Source organism: Centroberyx affinis, unplaced genomic scaffold (assembly GCF_046629955.1).
Source record: "Centroberyx affinis isolate AG114_WGS23_722 - 3 ecotype Tasmania unplaced genomic scaffold, CSIRO-AGI_Caff_v1 ptg002764l_1, whole genome shotgun sequence".
In the NCBI taxonomy this organism is placed as follows: domain Eukaryota; kingdom Metazoa; phylum Chordata; class Actinopteri; order Beryciformes; family Berycidae; genus Centroberyx; species Centroberyx affinis.
In genome coordinates this window covers 1,392,969-1,415,179 of record NW_027280925.1, presented here as the reverse complement: position 1 = coordinate 1,415,179, position 22,211 = coordinate 1,392,969, and the positions used below count along the sequence as shown (strand labels likewise).

Genomic DNA, 22,211 nt, shown 5'->3' with positions numbered 1-22,211 from the left:
TAAAAGAGGGCTCATTGTGAACAAAGCAAAGGTTTGACAGAGCTTTGGACACCTGCAGCGGACTGAACCATTCAGTCTGCTCAGGTTCGATAAAGTGGCGGCAGCTAAAGTGGGACAGACCATTCTGTTGTGGGAGAGACGAGGAATCTGACTAGTAGGACTAAGAGAAATTTCAGAAAGGCCTGCGCACGCTCGTCACGGCTCAGTCATACGTGTACTGCAGCCTCTGAATACTGTCACAACTGCTCTCCAGTTGCTTGGATACCATAAAAAGAATAACATCCACCATTTCGTTTGGTCGTCTACACATTGTGACGGCTTTTGGTAATTTGGTCATTCAAAACAAAAGCAGTGGATAACTAAGACTTCACACTCTGCTCGGATGGCAATAACAACCCCATGTAAATGATATTTACATCCACATCAAGCACATGTGGTGCCAGAGATGGTGCGATAACTTCCCAGCCTGGGATGTTGCTATGGAAACATGACTCATCACAACAAGTCTTCCTGCTTTACCTGTGGCAGCTGCAGAGTACTCATGAAAGCTATTTCATGCTTCTTTGTTTGCCAACCAGCAGTGCTGAGCCTCACTTTTCAATAACATATCATATCAGATGACTGGTAAAACACACAGATGCTAAAATTGTGGAGTCTTTTTACGGTGAGTTTTTGTGTGTGGCGTACTTAGCACTTTTTTGTGGGCTTGAACAATGAGCGATAGTTTCAACCTCAGCAAAGTGAAGCCCTCATTCTGTGAGGAGCAGCAGGGGAGATGAAGATTCAGAATGGGGTTAGAAGGTCAGAAATCAAATAAAATTATTTCCTAGCGCATTTATTTGTCAATCTTTACTAGGTGTGGGACATAACACTTATAAATACCATCAACTGTCGCCTCGTCGCCGCAGCTCAAGCCATTAGAAGTGAGCGTGTGCGTGGCAGGTGTCGCATCTGTGAGTCAGTTTTGTTTCTGTGTGGTGCTTCAGGTATGTTGTCACACACCGCTCTGGGAAGTGTGGAGGAGGCCCATCTGTCACAGCACTACTAACCCTGTAAACACAATCCTGAGCTGTCATTCACAACAAGCCCGCTCCTCTCATCCTTATTACCTCCCAGTGGCTGCTTTCCTTCCTATACGTGTGGGGGTAATATACAGTATATGAGCAATAAATACGACAAAATATGACTCAAAACATCGTACATACAGTATACAGGAAATATCCGTTTTGAGAAGTCTTCAACAGCATTATGATGCAGAAGGTGACAGTCTTGGCTTCAAATAGGCTTGTTTATAAGATGGATGGGTTAGTGGTGGAGACTGATTGTCAAAGTATCTCTAACCTTAAGATCAAGTATTGATTCATATATGATGGATCATCTGACTCTGACTCTCAGTAGGGAGAGCCTTTAAAGATTAATGACTTCTGACCTCGTCTCTAACCCTATTTGTATCTCCATCCTTATATTGACTCAATATGAGCTGACCTGCGGCCAGCAGGAGCACATTTTTCAAATAAGCAGTTAAATTGGGTCCATAAATGTAATCGATAAAACGTGATATCACACTGTATTTTTGACAACTGTGAGTAGACTAGACCGCTATTTATTTTCAGTGCTCTGTGTATGTGTGTGTGTGTGTGTGTGAAATAAGCAGGATTGTGTGGAGAAACTACACTAGCAAGTACAACTTTACCATATACTGTATGTATACTGTACTTCAAAATAGCACATATAAAAAACGCATAGAATTCCTTGACCCATAAACTGAATTGGAGATTTCAGCCTATATAAAGATAATCCAAGAGATATAGTTACGTAATGAGAGTGATACGGCAGTTCATGTAATACTTAACAACCGCAAATATTATGATTATTATTATTATTATGAGCATTATGAGTGTTATGATTATTATGGTTATTATGATGATGATGATTATTATTAGTATTTATACTGCACTTTTCAAAATTTGTTACATAAAATCAACAGCAAAATCTATTAAAAAAAAAAAGAAAAGTAGAAGAAAGGCATAAAATGAGTAAAAAAAAAAAAAAAAGGTTCATCTGGGGTTAAAAGGTCTGTGCTATAGCTTGGTTCCAGACCTGTCAGTGCCTTAAATGTGATCAGTGAAATCATAAAATCAATTCTGAAACGAACCCAAACAACTGCACAAAATGAACTGGCCCATAGAGTAGTGTCTTTTAACTGGTGAGATGATCTGAGAGGCTCATAGACAAAGAACAAGTTAGATAAGAGAATACTGTGCTAAGTGATATAAATCATAATATCAAGCACTAAAGCAAAACTAGCTGAACAGCGCTACCATACAGAGCGGTGGGGATCTGTGCACTGCTGGAGACTCTTCACTCCACAACACTATCAGGGCAAACAGTTACACAATACTGTATCTAGAGACAGGAGTTACCCTATAAGCCCAAACCTGGGATCCCTCCTCCCTCCTGACCTTAACGCGCTATTTTATACTCTCTGCACACTCTATAAAGGCCATGAATTTAAAAGCCATTGCACAGGTACACACTCCGAGTGACATTCCAGGTATCTGGGAGGCCGCGGGGGAACGGCGCGCGCTGTGCTGAGATCACACTCGCTCTGATCATCTGAAAGCACTTCACTGGAGGCCCCAAGGTGATCAGAGAGATGGTTTGTCTGAAGGTCAAAGGCTGTTGCGTAAGATCATTAGTAGCTCCGGGTTGGTGAGATTGAAAAGTTGACAGCTTTCAGAGAAGTCCCGGAGCGTTGCTTTGTTACGGCATGGAGGTCATGAAGGGTCCCCAAAGACCCATTTAGGTCCCAGGGTGCTCTGCTCCAGTCTCTTTCTGTCACACTATAGGATTCATTCTGTGCTGTTTGTCTGCACTGAAAACGCCTTGTGCTTTTGTCTAGGTTTGCAAATACTTTACCTGTATTGTACGTAACAATCTATGGTATTTGCCATATTCCCATCTTTGCCATCTTCAGTGTTTCAGAGACAGTTAACTGAAGGAATTAGCTGACCAACACCTCATCCTTGTGACAGCTGCTGTCAATTATGTGAATATGTAGGAATACCCAGGGGGGTCACGGCACATCTTAGAGTGGCATTAAGAGTGTCTATTCCCTACAGTACCAACAAGTCCTGCACATTTTATCTCTTAAACCTTCCACATTCCACTGCCTTAGCTTCCCTCTGTGAGTGAAGTTGACTCCAACTCATAATCAATTTGTCGATAACACTATTTCCCCTCAAACTCAGAGCTGGAGATCAGCGTTGTGCTCCTGTCTGTCTTTGGTTATTATGTAAACTGCCATTAATTGTATTGTTGGAGGTCCCTGAATGTTACACTGCTTGCTGGCAATGAGACAAAGAGACAACAGTTTTCCAGTCCCTGAGACTCAAACAGCTGTGGTCAATAACCAGCGGCTCTCTTGCAGAGTTTGAATGAATTCAGTACCCTGCTACAGGTCCTTGAGGTATTTGAGAGAATACCTGAAAGCGTAATGACTGATTATTCAAGCCAGGTAAAAGAATCGTCTAAAAGCAATCTCATTTCTGGTCCTAATGCCGTGTTCTGTGCTTTGCCCTGGTACCTTGGTTAGGTAATCCACCGGCACTGAGAGTTATATTGGAGGTGACACCCCATCAGGCCTATAAATAGCAGTGCACTTTTCCCCCAGGAGCCCAGCTGTAGCTTTCTCCCAGGCATTTGATCAGTTGTTTGTAGGGGGCTGACATCACCCACTGGTGCTTTGTCTCCCTGACTTTCTGACTGCCGCGCACACACACACACACACACACACACACACAAGCACATGCACAACACACACACACACACAGGTATACACACGCGTGCATTACTGGAATGCACAAGCGCACACACACACATCCTCTGCACACTAGTACTGTTTCATTAGTGCTGGAATATGTGAGAATGAGTTTCATTAGCTTTACTTAATCTTTTTAGGGTGAATCACTTCATAGTAATGTAGCCTCGGGGTTACCCTAAACTACATTTACTATGACTCACTCAATCATGCTGAATATTCAACGTTGAGGCCGGCTATGAGCTAGGAAGGTCCTGTGTGCCGTGAATCCTCTTGATATCACTCTTAAATAAATAAATCAATGGTTTTAATTGGAGTGAATTCAGGCACCAGCCCAAAACAAGGCTCATAACAGTGGGAGTATGAAGTGAGCGCAAAAAAATTATACAAAACCACTGCAGGCTGCGTCTGACCCCTGTGAGTCACTGTCTACACAAGCTTATCCAGAGCTGAGCATGACTCAATATCAAGCACTAACATTTCAGAAGAGCACTGCCTTTGCAGGCAACAGTATGTTACTCTAATTTGGACTAGACACCATTTTATCGCTTAGTATTTCATATAAAACATGTAACTGCCAGTGTGATACAGTGCAGGTTAAATTCCTATAGCTACCTTGTTTTTATTGGCTGTAATTTCATGCGAGCTGCACACCAGACATGTGTGGTGCCAAAAAATATATTCACATGTAGACATTTTCCTTTCTTCATCGCTGTTTTCTCTAATTTAGATAGATTTCACATCAGGTCTTCTTAAGCATGTTTGCCAAGGATTTAAGAATTTAATTTATCTTGGTAAAGTACATGTGACAGATAATCTTTGATATAGACTAGTGCTGCTTCTCATTGGACATCTAACAGTGATTTTAGGCCACAGTTTATCTTCAGTCTGCCTCTCTGCCTCTACCTGCAGCTCCACACATCTCAGGCCTATATTTGTTGCATAGGAGACACAAATTATCATACTACACGCGAATACTTATCTACAGTAGCCGCGGGGCTATAAATAATTCATTTGAGGAAAAGGGTCTATTTGCTCATGTGCCTCCACTGTGTGTGCACCTGGTGCCGTTTGGTCACGGGAGACGCGTCTCCAATTATCCGACAGCACATCCCCGCATTTCCCTGCGCCCTTTGCCTCCAGCTCCACATTGATTTGAGCGAGGTGTGATCAATGCGGACGACGCGTGAAACTCGCGTGTGAATAACTTATGTGGGGTGATTGATTTGTATTGTAGTTGTACGTAAGTTTGCGCAATTGAATTAAACGAAGGAGGCGCGGCAAATCAAAAATAGAAAAAGGTGTAGGCTACCCCACAATGTAAGAAGCGGCAAAATGTAGGTCGTTGTGTGAATATGACAAGTTGTGTCCATGCCACACTGACAGTGACTTCTGTCTCTTCACGTGATATGTACAAACGATGATTCATTTTAATAGGCATGCGGCTTTGTACTCAGGTCCTCTCCATTCCCTTGCCCTATCTGTGTTTGCTTCACGAGTGGGCCGTCTGCACGCTGTTCAAATGGTCGTAGCCACGGAAAGAGATGCCACACACGCCCAGTTTCACTTCGCGAGGCATGCTGCTGCACTTGTCGGATGCTGATGGGAGATAATCCGCAAGTTTGAGGGGAGAGAGATGGTGGCGGTCTCTCCGGTTCAGCACGCTGGACAGCGCTCCGGGAAGTTGGAGAGGACGGCGGGACGCGGACAGCGAGGATTTAATTTAATTGGGGAGCTGCCGGAGGAAATGAGACGGGTAACCATGGTGGATTTTAAGTGCTTATCATCAACAACAGGCGCAGGTAACCCGAGTGCGGACTTTCTCAAGTGAGACATGGACTTTGCTGAAATTATTTTCGCGTTGTTCATCGTCGTGGTCGCGGTCGTCTCGCTGTTGTCAAACTTGTTGGTGCTGCTATGTTTCGTCCACAGCACCGAGATACGCCGACAGGTGCCCGGTGTTTTCACCATGAACTTGTCTTTCTGCAACATACTTATCACTGTTCTGAACATGCCGACGACCTTGGTGGGGATTATCAGAAACCAGCAGCCTTTTGGGGATTGCCTTTGCCACACGGTGAGCTTTCTGGAGACCTTTCTGACCGCCAACACCATGTTGAGCATGGCCGCTCTCAGTATAGACCGGTGGATAGCGGTGGTGTTCCCGCTCAGTTACTCCACTAAGATGCGCTATAAGGACGCGGTGATCATGGTGTGCTACTCCTGGCTCCACTCGCTCACCTTCTCCCTCACGGCGCTGCTCTTCTCCTGGGTCGACTACAGCCACGTTTACGCGTCCTGCACCTTGCAGCTGAGCGAGGAGGGCGACAGGATTAAGTTTACAGTTTTCACCGTGGTTTTCCACGCCACTAGTTTCATGCTCTCCCTGCTCATCTTGTGTTTCACATACTTGAAGGTGTTAAAAGTGGCAAGGTTTCACTGCAAGAGGATTGACATTATCACCATGCAGACTCTTTTCCTGCTGGTCGATATTCACCCAAGGTAGCACACTTTACCTAATGCAATGCATTCCTCATCTTTTGCCATATTTTCTCATAGCCCTTACAATTTAGTATATCCACTTAGAAATAAAGCAATTAATAATTAGTATAGTATTGTCAGTGCTTTGCAAAAGACTAAAAGTCCTTTGGTGTTTTCAGCGTGAAACAAAGATGTTTGGCTGAGCAAAAAAGGAGAAAGCAGAGAGCCACAAAAAAGATCAGCATCTTCATCGGCTCATTCATCATCTGCTTTGCTCCTTATGTTATCACAAGGTAAGTCGAATTGATACTCAGCAAATAAGGACTTTATTTACTGCAAACTCTCATAAAACCACATGCCTTGTGAAATAGGTTAAATATATATAAAAATGCTTATGTTTTTAAACATTTTCATTCTGGGAACCAAACCTCATCTTAGGATCCAGACTCATTATATCATACTAGTTTTTTTTTTGTCCTATACTGTAAAGAACCAAAAGAAACCATCACTAAGGGAATAAGGGAAAATGCAAGCCCAGTGAAGTGCATGATCAGATTACAGTATGTCCTTATGGGTTCTGATCTTCATCCACATCTTAAACAGCCTACACCAAACAAATTTAGGATTCTCATCTTTTCGGTGAACCGTGAGATGACTCTGATCACACACACACACACACACACACACACACACACACACACACACACCAGCATCGCCCTGTGAACAGGTGGCTGGCACACATATAAACGTGTGTATAGGGACAATACTAGATACAGACAACAAAGGCTTGCTTCCAGAGAAAGGAGGAAATGCTTCAGGGCCCGCAAAACTGCTGTCAGCCACGTGTTTCAGCACTGCGGCGGTGATCATCCATCAGCTTGACATTTGTGGTGCATGTATGTATGGGGAGGATGAGAGGAAACACATTAACAAGGAAAAGTGTCTCAGTAACTGGAATAACCTCCTGACCACCCTGCCCACTGGAAGCAGCCTGAGTGACCTGTTGAAGCCCAAAACATCTAATTATGAGGATTTCTGTGCATATGCTCTCTGTTCTAGTTTTAATTAGCCTTGTGCATATCATTTACTGATGGTAAAACTGTAATACTCTTCCCATTCCTCTTCTAGAAATCCCTGTGGTAAACTTTGCGTGCATTTTGCTTGCATTGCATGTTATATTCAAAGTATTCTGTTACATCACCATACAACCATCTTGAAATCTTGGAAAATAACAGGTGATTGTAATCAATTAACAGATGATTATAATCAAATGACAGCCACAGCCAATGAGCTGTGTATGTGGTAAAGCACCATATTGGTAGGAAATGCATGTGATATCATGGGAATACTATGAATACTTTACACTCTTGCTTCATTATATTGCTCAGTTTAAAATAAGATTTACAATGGAAACCTCATCCAATCATCACACAATAACATTTGGAAAACAGAAGAAAAAAAGCCCTGACTTTGAATAAAATGGGGTTTTATGTAGTCATGTTTTTGTTGCCGCCCCTCTCCCACCCCCTCCAGGTTGGCCGAGCTCCTTCCCTTCGTGGGCATCAACCGCCACTGGGGAATCATCAGTAAGTGCCTGACATACAGCAAGGCCGCGTCCGACCCCTTCGCCTACTCCCTCCTACGTCAGCAGTACAAGAAGGTCCTGGTTACTGTCGTCAACCGGCTGCTCCGTCGTGACCTGTATCCCTCGTCTGGCCACAACAGCTCCTTAGACACCGAGAACGACTACTGTCTCCAGAGGATCAGTTAATGGCAAATGCGCGGACATGACAGATACACTACGGGCCAAAAATAAAGGTTGCCTCTCTGGAAGAGGGTGGGAGGAGGAAGGAAGGAAAAAGAATGAACTGGGTAGAAAGGAGAGAGAGAGAGTGAGGAGAGAGATGGAGAGGACAGGATATTGTTAGGAGGAAAAAGAGAGCAGATAGGGGGGACAGATTGTGGGGGTGGAGGGAGGGGGGAGGAGGGGAAGCGGGAGCAGGAAAGACGGTGGGTGGAGACGAATGAAAAGACAGTAATGAGGGAGAGAATGAATGAGGAAGGAGAGGAAGAAGAAGAAGAAGAGGGGCGAGACGGAGGGAGGGGAGGGCGAGACAGATAGGGAGTGATGGGGACAATGTTGAGACAGTGGCTTCAGAATTGGTAAACAAGGGATCCATGATTCATCGGTGACGCTACACACACACACACACACACACACACACAGCCTAGATCAAATGAATCAATTTCATTGAATAAGTCATGGGCTCAGATGAATCGTAAACTGAAGGACCACACCGCTGGAGACTGTACTGTACCCGCCCCCCCAACCCCGCCCCCCCTCCCCCCCTCCAGCTGGAAATAAGAGACATGTATAAAGTGGTCTTTTGTACTGTACCAACCACTTTATAACGATATCGACAAATCCACATGTAGTGACCTTTCAGGGACGGAGTTTGAGGCTTGCGGTCGATAGGCGGAGAGTCGAAGATGTGAAAGTGTATCGGTCATGCCGGCTGTCAGTCATTGGATGATGCCGCTGCACTTCAATCACATCTGGATAACATACTTTCAGTGAATGGGAGTACAGGTGTGGAAACTCAAGTGCTGCACGTGATCGCCATGTCCCTGTATTGACCGTGTTAGACTACTTTGCAGTTGTTCACAATGTCATGTCAATCACTGAATATTGATGCACTTTGTATTATTCTCTCAGAGCTACTTTAGTTACAGGAGCCAAAGGCAAATAACATTTATACCATGTTATTAAAGCGTGAGTTGTTACTGAATGTGCTAGAGATAGCCCACTTTTGACTGAAATGCATTTGTACAACTGTACTTTATTTTGCCAGTTGACTGAAGAAAACGTTTGTATGGATATTTACATGATGTTCTATATTTTGCACTGTACAGGAACAACTGATTTGTTTACTTAGATAATTTTCTTCAAATGGGAGCAATGTGATGTAGCATAAGAATGTTTTCAAAGTGCTTTAAACACACTGTTTTGTGTTTGTGCCAGATTTAAATATGTGACTTTTTCGGCTGTTCAGTACTATAATAATCGAGATAGCTGCTTTATTAAAAAACTTGTTTCTTTAGATGTACTTTACGCACATGTATTTTTCTTCCTGTAAGCCACTTGCTGTTCTTTGGTAGTGTGATTAGCTATTAGTGGAATATGTGCAATAAAAGCTGTCAATTATAAAAATCATTAAAAAATATTCATGTTTTCAGCTTCACATTAATGTCACTGAATCGAGATAACATCATTAGATAATATCATATTTCATTTCATGATTAAATTTGTAAGTAAATTTGTAATAGTAGCATTTGTCTCAACATTGTTTCACCTGTGCATGACAACATTTTGCCACCAAAAATGCAAAACATATTTAAGGTACTGAGAGGAAATTTTGTGTGGGCAAAATGACTTGTAAAGAAATCTAAGGCCAATTTCAATATCTGAAAGAAAGTTAAAGAGAAAGTTGAGAAAGATGAATTAAATCATTTTGGAAAGAGGGTGTACCTGAACAGAAACATATCCCATTTGAGCTCCTTTCACCACCAGCTACACACCTGTTACCGCATCACATTGTTTTCCTGTTATCTGCCTAGTGTGCAGAATTACACTGCAGATGATGTGCAGCATGAAAACTGACAGCAGTTGTCACATGAACAATTTCTGTTTCAGAAACATTATTGCTGAGTGCAATTAAAGCGACGGGTCAAAGATCATTTCAGCCAGTTAGTGGTTGTGATTTATTCTGACCCAGAAATGACTCAATCTTGCATTCTTAATGTGACGCATGGAAGCAGAATGGTAATTATGTGCAGCATAAAGGAATTTCTCTTGACTTTTTTTTTCCTTTTTTGGCTAACCCCTACCCCAACACCTCTGAATTCACGCAGTTCATGCTAAAATAATAAAGGAGAAATTGGTGATTAAAATTGCTCAAACTGAAAATGTATTTCTAACACGTATTTTACAGGAGCCGTTAGGACAATAGCTTCCTCTTGCAGTGAGAGTCGACCCAGTTTTGAAACCATAAGTAGGCCACCTTGTGTTGTTGTGCAGTTTACAGACTCCTAACTGGAGAGCTCACTGTAAACCATGAGTGAGTTACAACCTGATAAGTACTACAACTGGATAATTGTGGTGGGATGATACCATTTATGTATTAAGACCCCTGTCATATATTTGCTGTGTTGAGCCCCTACAAACCTCCAGTGCACCACAACGCCTGCAGTGGCTCCTGACTCCTCCGACATGCAGGTTAAGTTAAAGACTTCTGGTTCAGCCTGAGGAATATTTAAAGGTACATTAGTTTGCCTTGCAGGGACTAGACCCAGTCTGCAGATACTACACCATTATACTGTAGGTAACCACCTCCAACCCTTCAAGCACTTCAATTCACTGTGAGAAGGGCAATGGAAAAGTGATTTCTCATCCAAGAGTATAAAGGTGGAAACGAGGAGGTGAATGTCTTCTACAAATTGTTCTTCTACAAAGTTGTTAAGGAGGTCAAAAAGTAAAAATAAACATTACAAACAACAGAGAAAAAAATTAACAGAAAAATAATGTTCCAAGCATTACAAAAATGTAATGAATGGCACGACAGTAAGTGTGACACTTACTGTAGCGCCGTTTTTTAAACTGTGATCGTCTCCCAGGAAGAGTAAAGGAAAAAGCTGCTTGTTTTTGCTTCACTTGCTTCTTCTATCTTTGTCTTCTTTATCTAGGCATTTAGGAGTCTTAGGAGCAAAATAACATCTTCTTGGGTTATCCCTTATTATTATGATCATTGCTCCTATTTCAAGGCATTTGTCACTTTATCAGTCCTGTGTTCTAATTTATTGCTTCAAATGGACCCATTGGCCTGAATTTCCTCACCTGTAGATTAGGACTGGGCGATAAAAATCTCTCATTTTGTTAGAGATTCAAATCTCTAACAAAATGAGATCACAAACAAATGAATACTATTTGAAAATAAGAGTTTTATCATACTTTATATTGCTGTGCAGTTCAATCTGATAAATTTGTTGAACACATGATTTTGACTATATAATATCGAAACTATTTCTTATGATTACTGTGATACTAATTTTGTCCGTATTGCCCAGCCCTACTGTAGATTGAACATTTTTAACCACACATTAGCCTCTTTCTTCTAGAGTAGATGGATGCACACACTCATTTCTACATTGATTCAGCCGTGTTCACAGATAAATGCCCCTTCTGTTCTCCATCAGGCATACGATCATATAGTCACTCTCTAACAGGATCCTTTTAGGTTATTCATTATTACACCCACAGTCTACAATTGTCCTTCTCTACCATGCAGGAAGATCTGTATGTGAGTTCAGTCAGTCAGTCTCTGTAAGTATTCGTCCATGGATGTCTCCCACAGGGGGTCATCTCTCCTAGGGCATGAAGCTTCATGCCCATCCAATTTCTGGGCCGCACAACAGTCTATCAGCATAATAAATGGCCACATTAAAGATCTAATTCATATTCCTGAGTTTGCTGAAGGATAGTATTTCTATCTGATGAGAGACTTCAGCTCCTGCTCCCACCACCCTCCAATCACTCCACTCATTAGAGCAGAAACCCAGCCAGAGGGCCGAGCTCGCTCTCAAGATACCCCACCCAGTCTTGAACCAACGGGTCTTGCCTGCCTGCATGGTACAGAATCAAGCTACCCATTATGTTAATTCAGATACTCAGCCTAAAGGAGAGAAGATTCTGTTTAATAGAATGAGTTAAACTCAGTTGTAGGCAAGACAAAAACAATAGGCTACATGTATTTGCTGTGACTAGCTCCTAGGTTTTTTTTTAATTATTTACTTGTTTATTTCTGAACAAGCTACCATTACACCAGACTACAAACTGAGTAACGACATGATGCTGCTTATTGGATGGTCAGTAGGCCTACAGTTAAACTAGTGGGCCCCCTAGCGGCCATGTTGGAAGACCACCACGCAGCGCAACTGCCTAGTCCGACTTCTGTCAACATTGCAAACACCATGGTCAACTTTTGTTGTGTGCTTGCTGTTCTAATAAAGCAGGAAAAACGGCGGAGGAAAATTAATTTAAAGAGTTACAAAAATTATCAGAAAGAACAGGGTAGCCTCAATTAGCTAATGACAAAGAAGACGTCAAAGCACACAGCAAAATGCAGGTTCTGCTTAGATCAGTTCATATCTGGTGAGTATTTTGAAGCAGGTGTAGCTTTCCAAATATAAGCTTGTTATCCACGGAACAGTCAACAAGAAATCTTACTCAACTTTAGAGAAACAGATGTCTGAAAGATTGCTAGCATACAATATCATCTACTGCTTTCGCTGCCTGGCAACACAAAAGAAGCATCAAAGATTACACACCTGTTGATTCACCAAGCGCAAGCGGTACCTAGCCCAAGGAGGTTCTGTTAGCTAGCTAGCAAGATTTGTAACGAGGAATGTGCTAGCATAACGTTACTTTCCTAAACTTTGGCTACAGCTGCTATTTTTCTTAACACTAATCTGATAACTCTTTATTATAAAGTCATAAAATCAAAAAGTAATAAAATCGCTTAAACTGTTTTTCATGTGTTCATATTGGTTCACCAGCGGGCCCCAATATGACGACGTGCTATCTTCCACCAGACTAAATCATGGATGTATGTTTTCTAGCTATATAAAATGCACCTGCCAAGGGCCTGGTATGTAGCTGTTGGTCGAACAAGGTCCGGGGCAGAGTGCATAATGGACCGAAGTAAAGGAAGGTGGCATTTTGATTTCCTTTCCATATTTTTTTTTTTAAGAATTGCAATGCATGCCAACAAAACCTTAATGACAAAAAAGTTCAAAATCCTAAGGTGAGAGAGATGTGTATGCCTGTGTATTGCCAAGTTGATATTCATATTTTAACATGCGTAAATTATCGCTGTTTTCACTAAAATCTGTATGCACCTTCTCCGACATTTATCCTGCTGTCAGATGCTTCCCTAATACTCCATGGATGCTTCACCTCGGAGCCATTTCCTCTGTAATTTGATAGTTGACCGTAATGCGTGTAATAAATTCGCTTTCGGGGAAGTTCTGGGGAGTTTCTGCAGGCTTGGGAAATTCAACGCAGCCAGAGGGTGTGTGAGGTGCCACATCAAAATGGCACATAAATCGCGGAAAAGGAGCAATATTTTGCTGTTCCTGCTGCAGTTGCTGACTCTTGTTTGGTGCGCTCCTCCGCGATGTGACCCAGGACACGACTTCCTAGGTAAAGTTTCTCAGCTTCATATGAATACATGGTCTTAAACGTGCATGAGGACCTGCTGCAGAAATTAGACAATACATCTTTTGATTTGCAGGCTGAGGGCTACATTACTTTTCCGGATACAACAACCTACTTTCATACAGTAAGGTTTATTGAAGAAAGCTAATGTGTAATCCATCTTGTAGAAATGTAAAGTACAAACTTGATGTTAATATAACTAGATGTAGCAGCCTATAGCATGCCTTTTAGATGAAAGCATGCTTTTCAGCCTTCATGGGAAGGAGTTATAATCCCGTGAAAAATCCCAAACATTTTGGGAATTAATGAGACTTTATTAACAGGCAGGCATTAATGAGACTTTACTGACAGACAGGCATTTTGGAGAGCTGTTGGAGCTAGAGGTTTATCAGCACACTTTCTTGTAGGCCACAGTAAAACATTTACAGAAGCCATTGTGCCATCTAGTGTCTGCCACATGACAGTTACTAACATATTGATGTGTCCTGCAGGACGATGTAAGCCAACAGCTGAAGAAAAACGTGAGTATTCTTAATTTTGGAGGAAGAGTGGTGTCATATACATGAACTGTTTGGCATCATGATGTAGCTGATTACTTCTATTAACTGTTTTGACTTGTATAAATTATTATCTTTGAATGTAGGTCTTCTCACCTGTGACAGTTTGAGCCCATAACTAATGATGTTTTGATGACAGTTGTAAATCACTGACTATAAAATTTGACTTTTAACACTGATGCATTGGCCCTTGTTGCTATGGCGTCAGAAGAAGACTGGGCTGTAAAATCACCTCACCCTACCCAAGAAGTCAGCTGCGTTACATGCTTCAATCTGTTCATGCCTGTGGATTTGATTTGAGGCGGTGTTTTTCACAACAAAACGGATGAGATCATAAGTCACACTAGGTGTAGTCTTAATGGAATCTGGCCCAACGGCCATAAACCCATCAGGTGTATTTTTAGATGATCAATGGCAGTATGAAATATTAAAATTCTAATTTCCAGAGATAATAGAAATATTTGGGACTCGATGATTGAAGACAGTACAGTGAGGCTCATGATTAAATGCTTGACAGATGGTGAAACATAGTTTGATCCCTGAAAATGTGATTGATAACGTTGATATTGATAACGTTTAGATTGATATCTCTCTGAAACGCCTTTTTTTCCTCCCAGCCAAATGCACAGACATGTTGCTGTCCTACTGCGATGACATGGCTTACACCCAGACCATGTTCCCCAATATCATCGGCCACAGGACCCGCGAAGAGGCCGAGCTGGGCACCGAGTACCTCCTGCTGAGCGTGGTGGAGTCTCTGCTCGGCGGAGAGTGCACCCCGGACATCCGCATGCTGGGCTGCTCGGTGCTGGCCCCGCGCTGCGAGAAGGACCGGGTGCTGAAGCCCTGCCGCAGCACCTGCGAGGCGGTGCGTAAGAGCTGTGCCCACGCTTTTGATGGAATAGACATGGCCTGGCCCTACTTTCTGGACTGCGATCGTTTCTACGTAAGTGACCAAGAGGGCTGTTACGACCCCCTGGAGGGCCTCAGAGGTAAGGACTGCAGGTGCTATATCACTGGTATGGTGACCCTGTCCTTAAAGCCCCCATGAAATGAACTTCCATCACTTTTATATCCTGGAAAACAGTGTATCTTTAATGGTGACCTCGTGCTGCACCAGTAGGCGTAAATATAAATTACAACCAATAAAACCATCACATATGTTTGAACAATCCCGCCCCTCCACCCCTCCCATCAAATAAAACTGCCTTTCTCTCCCTGACTGATATTCCATTGGTTTAGACTTTTGAACGATCCCTCATTGTGTTATGTCCCGCCCCAACATCCTGTTTTAATAGGAAATACATCAAATCAGGGAAGTAAATATGCCGTTTCATAGGACCTTTAATGTTGACTGTGACTGATATAACATGTCCAAAGTAATATACTACTAAGTCATGTTTACTTATATAGCCCTTTATCACAAGCATGTCTCAAAGGGCTTAATATACCATCATATACATGTCATATACCATACTACATCATATTCATACTACATGTACATCATATACATACCACATATACATCATATACTACATCATATACCGTACTACACACAAACGCCTATGGGCAATTTAGAGTCTTCGGTTCACCTGACCTGCATGACTTTGGACATTATGGGGTGTTGTGAATAAAATTATCACTCAGTGTCAGCAGTCTTTAGTTTCACGAGAGCCTTCTGTTTCCTAGCAGATTTTCAACAGTCATCTGGTTTGCACACATGCTCATGTGGTGCGCCTCAAAATGCACTTAAATTATTATCGGTCAATGGGAATGCCTCCTTTCTCACATAAACCCTCATTTTCTCTTGTCCTGTGGTTATTTTTTACATGTTTTCGTTTCTCCAGTACCTTTTTAAACATTTTCTTAGGTTTGCCCATAAAGTGTACTTTGTTTGACAATGTATTCAGCGGAACCTCTAAAAGCTATATAAAGTCTTGAAAAGTGAACATTAGGTTTCCAAAACAGACCAAAAAATGCTATCTGCCCCCCCTCATAACTTTGACGGCATCATGTGTGAGCCATATGAGAGCTGAAACATGGCATGTCAGCTCTCTGCAGAAGGAACTGATTTGAACATTTGGCCTCGTCATTTAAGCGTGGAAAAATGTTTGTATGATCATAAAAGTCTTTCAGATACTGAAAATCAGACAATGAAATTAAGTACATTTAATCTGCTCCACTGTAACAGTGAAACACTCTTTTAGTGTTGTGTGAAACTGTTTTTCCCCAAGCAGAATTTGGTTCAGATGTCTGGCAACACCTTGGGCCTGGATAATTATTCCCATACTCATATTAATTTCAAACTGATGTCCTAGTTGCTGTTTTGACTTAATTTGACTTCAACCACTTCATTTCTTATCTGGTGACTACAAATTTTAAGTTGACAAATTAGATATTGGAATCCAAGAAACTAGAAGCATTTATATACCCAGGGGTGCCATAGAGTATGTATGTTAAAGGGAATTGAGTGAAATGTGGGTCTAACCACAATATGGTCATTTTTTCCACCTTACCAGAAGAAGCTAAGGAGTATGGCAGCCACACTTAATTCCCAGGGTATATGATAGACAGATACAATCTTATAGGTCTTTTAAATGTGCCAATACCAAGATTTAATATGTGGTCCATATGGTTTTGGAGCTATTAAAGATTTTTAGAGGTGTAAAAATGGGTGTGAATGTAAAAATGGGGGCATCAGCAGGTCTAATGTATTAGCTGAAGTGTCCCACATACTGTATATACTTTCCACACATTTTCGTATTGGTTTCTGCTGTACATACCAGACTCTCACATCAGCCTATTTATAGCCTGGCCAACCTACAAGAACGGAGACAGCGTTCTCATTTTATTGATGCACGACCTTAAAATGTGGACTGCTGTCTGTCAGTGTTGGAGCCTAAAGAATGCTGTGCAAAAGGGATAAATTATGCCATATATTTCTTTACAGCAGAGCAAGAGATGGAAGCCATTGAAAGCACTGCTAGCGTTCCTGTTGAGGAGTCCTCCACCATGATCCAGTTCGCCTATCACTCCAACGCTCAGATGATCAGTATCATGAAGAAGATGGAGGCTCGATGCTCCGACATTGCCACTACCTACAGCATCGGCCGCAGTGTGGAGGGCAAGGATCTACTCGTGATTGAGTTCTCCAACAATCCCGGTGAACATGAGCTGCGTAAGTAATACTTTTTAAACTGTGAATTCAGCAGCTTTTTGGTTATTGAGGAAACCAAGGGACTTTATAATAAGAATCAGTTGAATGTGTCCCTCTGTAGTTGAACCAGAGGTGAAGTACATTGGCAACATGCATGGAAATGAAGTCATGGGCCGCCAGCTGCTGATCTACTTGGTCCAGTACCTGTGTTCGGAGTATCTTCTGGGGAACGAGCGCATCCAGACTCTCATCAACACCACCCGCATCCACATTCTGCCTTCCATGAACCCCGATGGCTACGAGATGGCTGCTTCCGGGGTCCAGGACAGTAACTACGACGATGAGGTCAGTTTTCCACAGTCCTACACATAAAAAAAAAAAGAATAAGGCAACATTTGCTGTACCGTTTCAGCTATCTCTGTCCATTTTTAATACACTGCCAAATTGGAAAACCAATCAAACCTGAAGAATTTTCCCAGTACCTTAATAATCCTAAACATACGTGTGAAATGTTCAAGTTAAAGAGAATGTTGAAACAGATATCCGCACTTGTTTATATTAAATACCTTGAAATACAAGTTGAAATACAAGTGCCAAGGTTTTTCAGAATATGAAATGTTACAAAATGTGATGCACTGTAATTTGTTGTTATGATGCAGCAACAAGAAAATTCCAACACTTGGTGGTTTTGATATCTGAAATCCAACTGTTTTGATGATATTGTTTCATTAATATTGTCCTAAATCTTTTGCTAATTTCATATGTAAACATATACAGTACTGTGCAAAAGTCTTATGCACCCTAGATTTTTTATATAAATTTCTTAGGAGTCTTTGATGTTTATTTGTTTTCTGCATTAGTGTGTGAGTAGACTGCTGTTTATTGTAAATTTTTGATAGTCAGAAACTTTTCATTTCATTAGTTTTGAAAGCATCTTCGCTTTATGGATTTCTTTGACATATGCCTAAGACTTTTCCACAGTACTGTATATGTAATTATCAAACCTAATCTAACCTATCAAACCTTTGAATTCCACAGAGCCCCAGATATGACACCTGGAACATTGGCCGAACCAACGCCCAGAACATTGACCTGAACAGAAACTTTCCCGATTTGACATCCATTGCTTACAACCGACGCAGACACAAGGGCCACCGCACCGACCACATCCCAATCCCAGACTATTACTGGTTTGGTAAGGTACAGTATGAATCCTTATCCATATATGTACTCTGTCAGTAATGATATTTTATGGCCTAATGGGTGACATCCTTGATGAAGCCATTTGTCGTTTTATTTTCATCATCTGGACTTCCATCTGAATAAATCTGAATGCTGCAATTCAGGTTGCACCAGAGACCTATGCTGTCATGAAATGGATACGCTCCATCCCATTCGTGCTCTCGGCTAACTTCCACGGAGGGGACCTGGTGGTGTCGTACCCCTACGATCTCTCCAAACACCCTCTGGAACGCAACATGTTCTCCCCCACTCCAGACGATCAGGTCAACAGGTTCCTTACAATCACATAACACTAATGTTTACAGAATATCTAGTCTGGTGTCTGTTTCTATGTATGGATTTGATGTCTGCATGTGGCTTTATTATTGGCTCTAGGAAAACAATTGACTATTCATGAATTAGGTGATATGAAACCAAGTAATAAATAATTGTACAAAAGTAAACAGGTCATCAGTAATTTATCGGAATTGTTCTTCAAAAGGCAGTTCTTCCTGAATGCTTTCTTTGATAATCTGTCATGAAAACCATAATGAATAGCTTTAAACTGACAATATAGGTACCTGACGTAATTAAAGTTTAATGTTCTTCACCAGCAAAGTAATCCATTGGTTGTAACTCCGTAGGTTTTCAAACTTCTTGCAAGAACATATGCAAATGCCCATGAAACGATGTCAAATGACAGTGAGTGGTGTGGATCATCTCGCGACAGTGAAGGAGGAATTGTTAATGGAGCCCAGTGGTACAGCTTTGCAGGTGGTAAGTAAAAAAACCACATGCCACAACAAGGGTTGTATATTTATGCTGCTATGTTGTCAGATCTGACTGGCTCAAAAACACCAGTGAAATGGTAGACGGTGCCACTAGAGGCTGCTCTAAGACCTGTTATTCTTCATTTGATCAAAGAGCTGAGTAGCAATGGGCCAAAGCCTATGGGAAGTCAAGGGGAAATGTCAGAATCATGGATTCCTGTGTCAAGCAAACTATTTTTCTTTATTTGGTCAGGTATGCAGGACTTCAACTATCTCCACACCAACTGTTTTGAGGTAACTGTGGAGCTGGGTTGTGATAAATTCCCTGCTGAAGAGGAGCTGTATACAGGCTGGCACGAAAACAAGGAGGCTTTACTCACATTTATGGAGGCAGTAAGAACAAGTCATGATATTCTGTTCAAGGCATTTTGCTGTAACCTGCACAGTTTGGGAGGATACCCAACCATAACCATGGGATGATAGATTACTGGAGTTGATTGACCTTGTATCATAATTCAAGAATCGTCCGAGTTGGTATTAGATGGTAAAGCAGTGTTTTGTCTGTGTTTAATTCTTAACTGTAGTATATGCAAATGAAATGACTTGTTTGTAAATGATTTGTCTTGTGTGGTGTTGTTCCCCAGGCCCATCGTGGTATCAAAGGCTTAGTAAAAGATGAGGATGGAAACGGAATCAAAGGGGCAACAGTATCAGTCAAAGGAGTAAGGCATGACATTACCACAGGTAATAACATCAGCAACAAATTGTGCTATTTTTGCAGAGGAATGCTTGTTTGTTTTTAAGGTATTAGGTGAGTGAAAGCTATGAGCCTAGGTTTGTTTTCTAGTCCAATGTCTGATTCAGTGCCAAGTCCTGTCATATCAGTACACTATGGGCAATTGGAGAACTTTGTTTTGAGTGGAAAAACAGTGCGGTCCAATTAAATAAGATAGGCCTGTGACCTGTAAGTCCAACACACAGTCTCTCCCTTCCTCCCCAGCTGCAAACGGAGACTACTGGCGCCTTCTCACCCCTGGCATCCATATCCTGACAGCCTCGGCCCCAGGCTACACCAGAGCTATGAAGAAAGTCCACCTGCCTCGCATGAATAAAGCCGGCCGAGTGGACTTTGTGTTGCAGAAAGCTGCGCTGGAGCCCGACATGGAGGACGACTACACCATCCCGTCTATGGGCACCTACGAGCGCTTTGACCCCTACAACCATTTTGAGCGCTACTCCACGGCCGAAGTGGTTCAGAACCGGGAGGAAAGGACCGAGAAGCCCTGGTGGTGGAACTACTTTGTCAGCTCGGGAGGCGCCGCCCCCACCTGGCTGCTCAGACACTATTAGAGCTTCTTCCAGAGAAGTCAAAAAGCAGTTACTCTTCCCTCAGTATACACACAAGCCAGGCTATCATTTAAATCACATGCTGTTTATTGTTGGCGTTACACAGCAGAAAAGTGGAAAAGCTAGTTGGCTGGCCATCAAGTTAGCTTTTACTATTTTTCCTATTATATGCTTTGTTTTGTGCCAAGTTCATGATAACATCATGCAAGCTGCAGTAAGCCACAGTCTTGAGTAAGCCGCCTTTTTTACTGTGGGCAGTCTACAAGCCTTTGCCTTGACAATCACACTGCTTCACTTTATGACCATGATGAAATACAAGGATGTTAAAGACTTATATTTGTATTTACAACTCAGCATAAATAAAGAACTTGTGTTCACTGTCAATACATTTATTGGTGTATATAGTCACAATTTCTCAAAACTAAATCTAACCTCACTTGTCAATATAAATCTCCTGTAATGAAACTGAAAAACTCAGAAAACTCAGATATGTTTTATTCAAAATGACCCACTTTCAGTGCTGGCTGGAAGGTGGTAATGAAATAAAATGGCCACTAAGGGGCAGGCTGATTCTACTTCTCGTCCAAGTTACTTTTAGAAACCATGGAATCTATTTAACAGACCTATAAAATGAGCAGAAATACTCCTGTGCAGGTCTGTCATGACACATTGTGCTGAGTCAGTCTTTGATAGGTTTAAAAGTTTTTCTGTCACTTCTCTGTCACAGTGTTTCCCAACCCCTCTGTGGGAATGACTGAGCTTTCAGTTGTTGCTAGCAGCCTCTGATTAAGGCAGATAAAAAAAACAAAGTGATTCTTCACAGAATGAGTTCATTTTAATGATTAAAAACTGTATAAACTAAAATTATCACATTAATTACACATATTAGTAATTTGAACAATTTGAATTATTAAATTAATTACAACAAACAATATATAGTTGGCTATATGCATAAAAGAGGGTAGTAGCTATAAGCCTAACCATGAGGGATGAACATAGAATCAAGGTGCAGCATTATGCAGAATGATGCCATAAGTCTCCTTTGGAAACTTTGGAAATTTTCTCTGCAAGGTAAAAACAATTAAGGGACATGCAAAATGCAAAAAGTATAAGTACATTTAATTATTTGACCATAGATTTTTAGTCAAAACAGGTATATCTAGCATTTGACAGTAAGCCCGTTGTGATTTAATGGCCTGGTTAATCCAGGGCCATCAGTGAATTTTTCATGATAGTCTACCATGTTACTCACAGATGTGCATGAAATAAGTCAATATACAGTTACATATCTACCTCCCACACATCTGAGTAGGAATTATGTTTTGTAAACTTTAAATCCAAACCTAATTTATGTTTGTGTATATTTCCAGCTGTCAGCTTTCTTGACGAGCTAATCTCCAGTTTAAATAGGCTACTGCCTGCTGTGGAAAGCTTGTTGGGTATAGACCATGTTTTGACCTGTAAAGGTTCCTATGATAACACCAAAGCCCGAAATGGAACCAACAGCAACTTATTGGACTGAATGAGCTAAGAATAATTTTTAACCATGAAAAAAATTATATTTAAATAGCGCTAGACAGGAAAA

The 22,211-nt window shown here is 41.6% G+C and overlaps 2 protein-coding genes across 3 annotated transcripts; both read left to right on the top strand.

The window, feature by feature from the left end:
* Positions 1–5,654: 5,654 nt before the first annotated feature.
* Positions 5,655–8,072, top strand: LOC139657855 (G-protein coupled receptor 26-like). Its single transcript, XM_071535803.1, has 3 exons — positions 5,655–6,322; positions 6,481–6,594; positions 7,835–8,072. Exons 1-3 carry the CDS (start codon positions 5,655–5,657, stop codon positions 8,070–8,072), a joined length of 1,020 nt encoding a protein of 339 aa, XP_071391904.1.
* Positions 8,073–13,412: 5,340 nt separating this feature from the next.
* LOC139657827 (carboxypeptidase Z-like) lies at positions 13,413–21,003 on the top strand. 2 transcript variants are annotated; one of them, XM_071535761.1, is made up of 11 exons: positions 13,413–13,559; positions 14,066–14,095; positions 14,749–15,123; positions 17,085–17,309; positions 17,410–17,633; positions 18,327–18,488; positions 18,635–18,793; positions 19,154–19,286; positions 19,533–19,672; positions 19,924–20,023; positions 20,280–21,003. In XM_071535761.1, exons 1-11 carry the CDS (start codon positions 13,451–13,453, stop codon positions 20,627–20,629), a joined length of 2,007 nt encoding a protein of 668 aa, XP_071391862.1. In that variant the 5' UTR covers positions 13,413–13,450; the 3' UTR covers positions 20,630–21,003. The 2 variants fall into 2 exon arrangements, with proteins under 2 accessions (XP_071391862.1, XP_071391861.1); XM_071535760.1 differs by having other exon boundaries at positions 17,082–17,309.
* Positions 21,004–22,211: the final 1,208 nt, after the last annotated feature.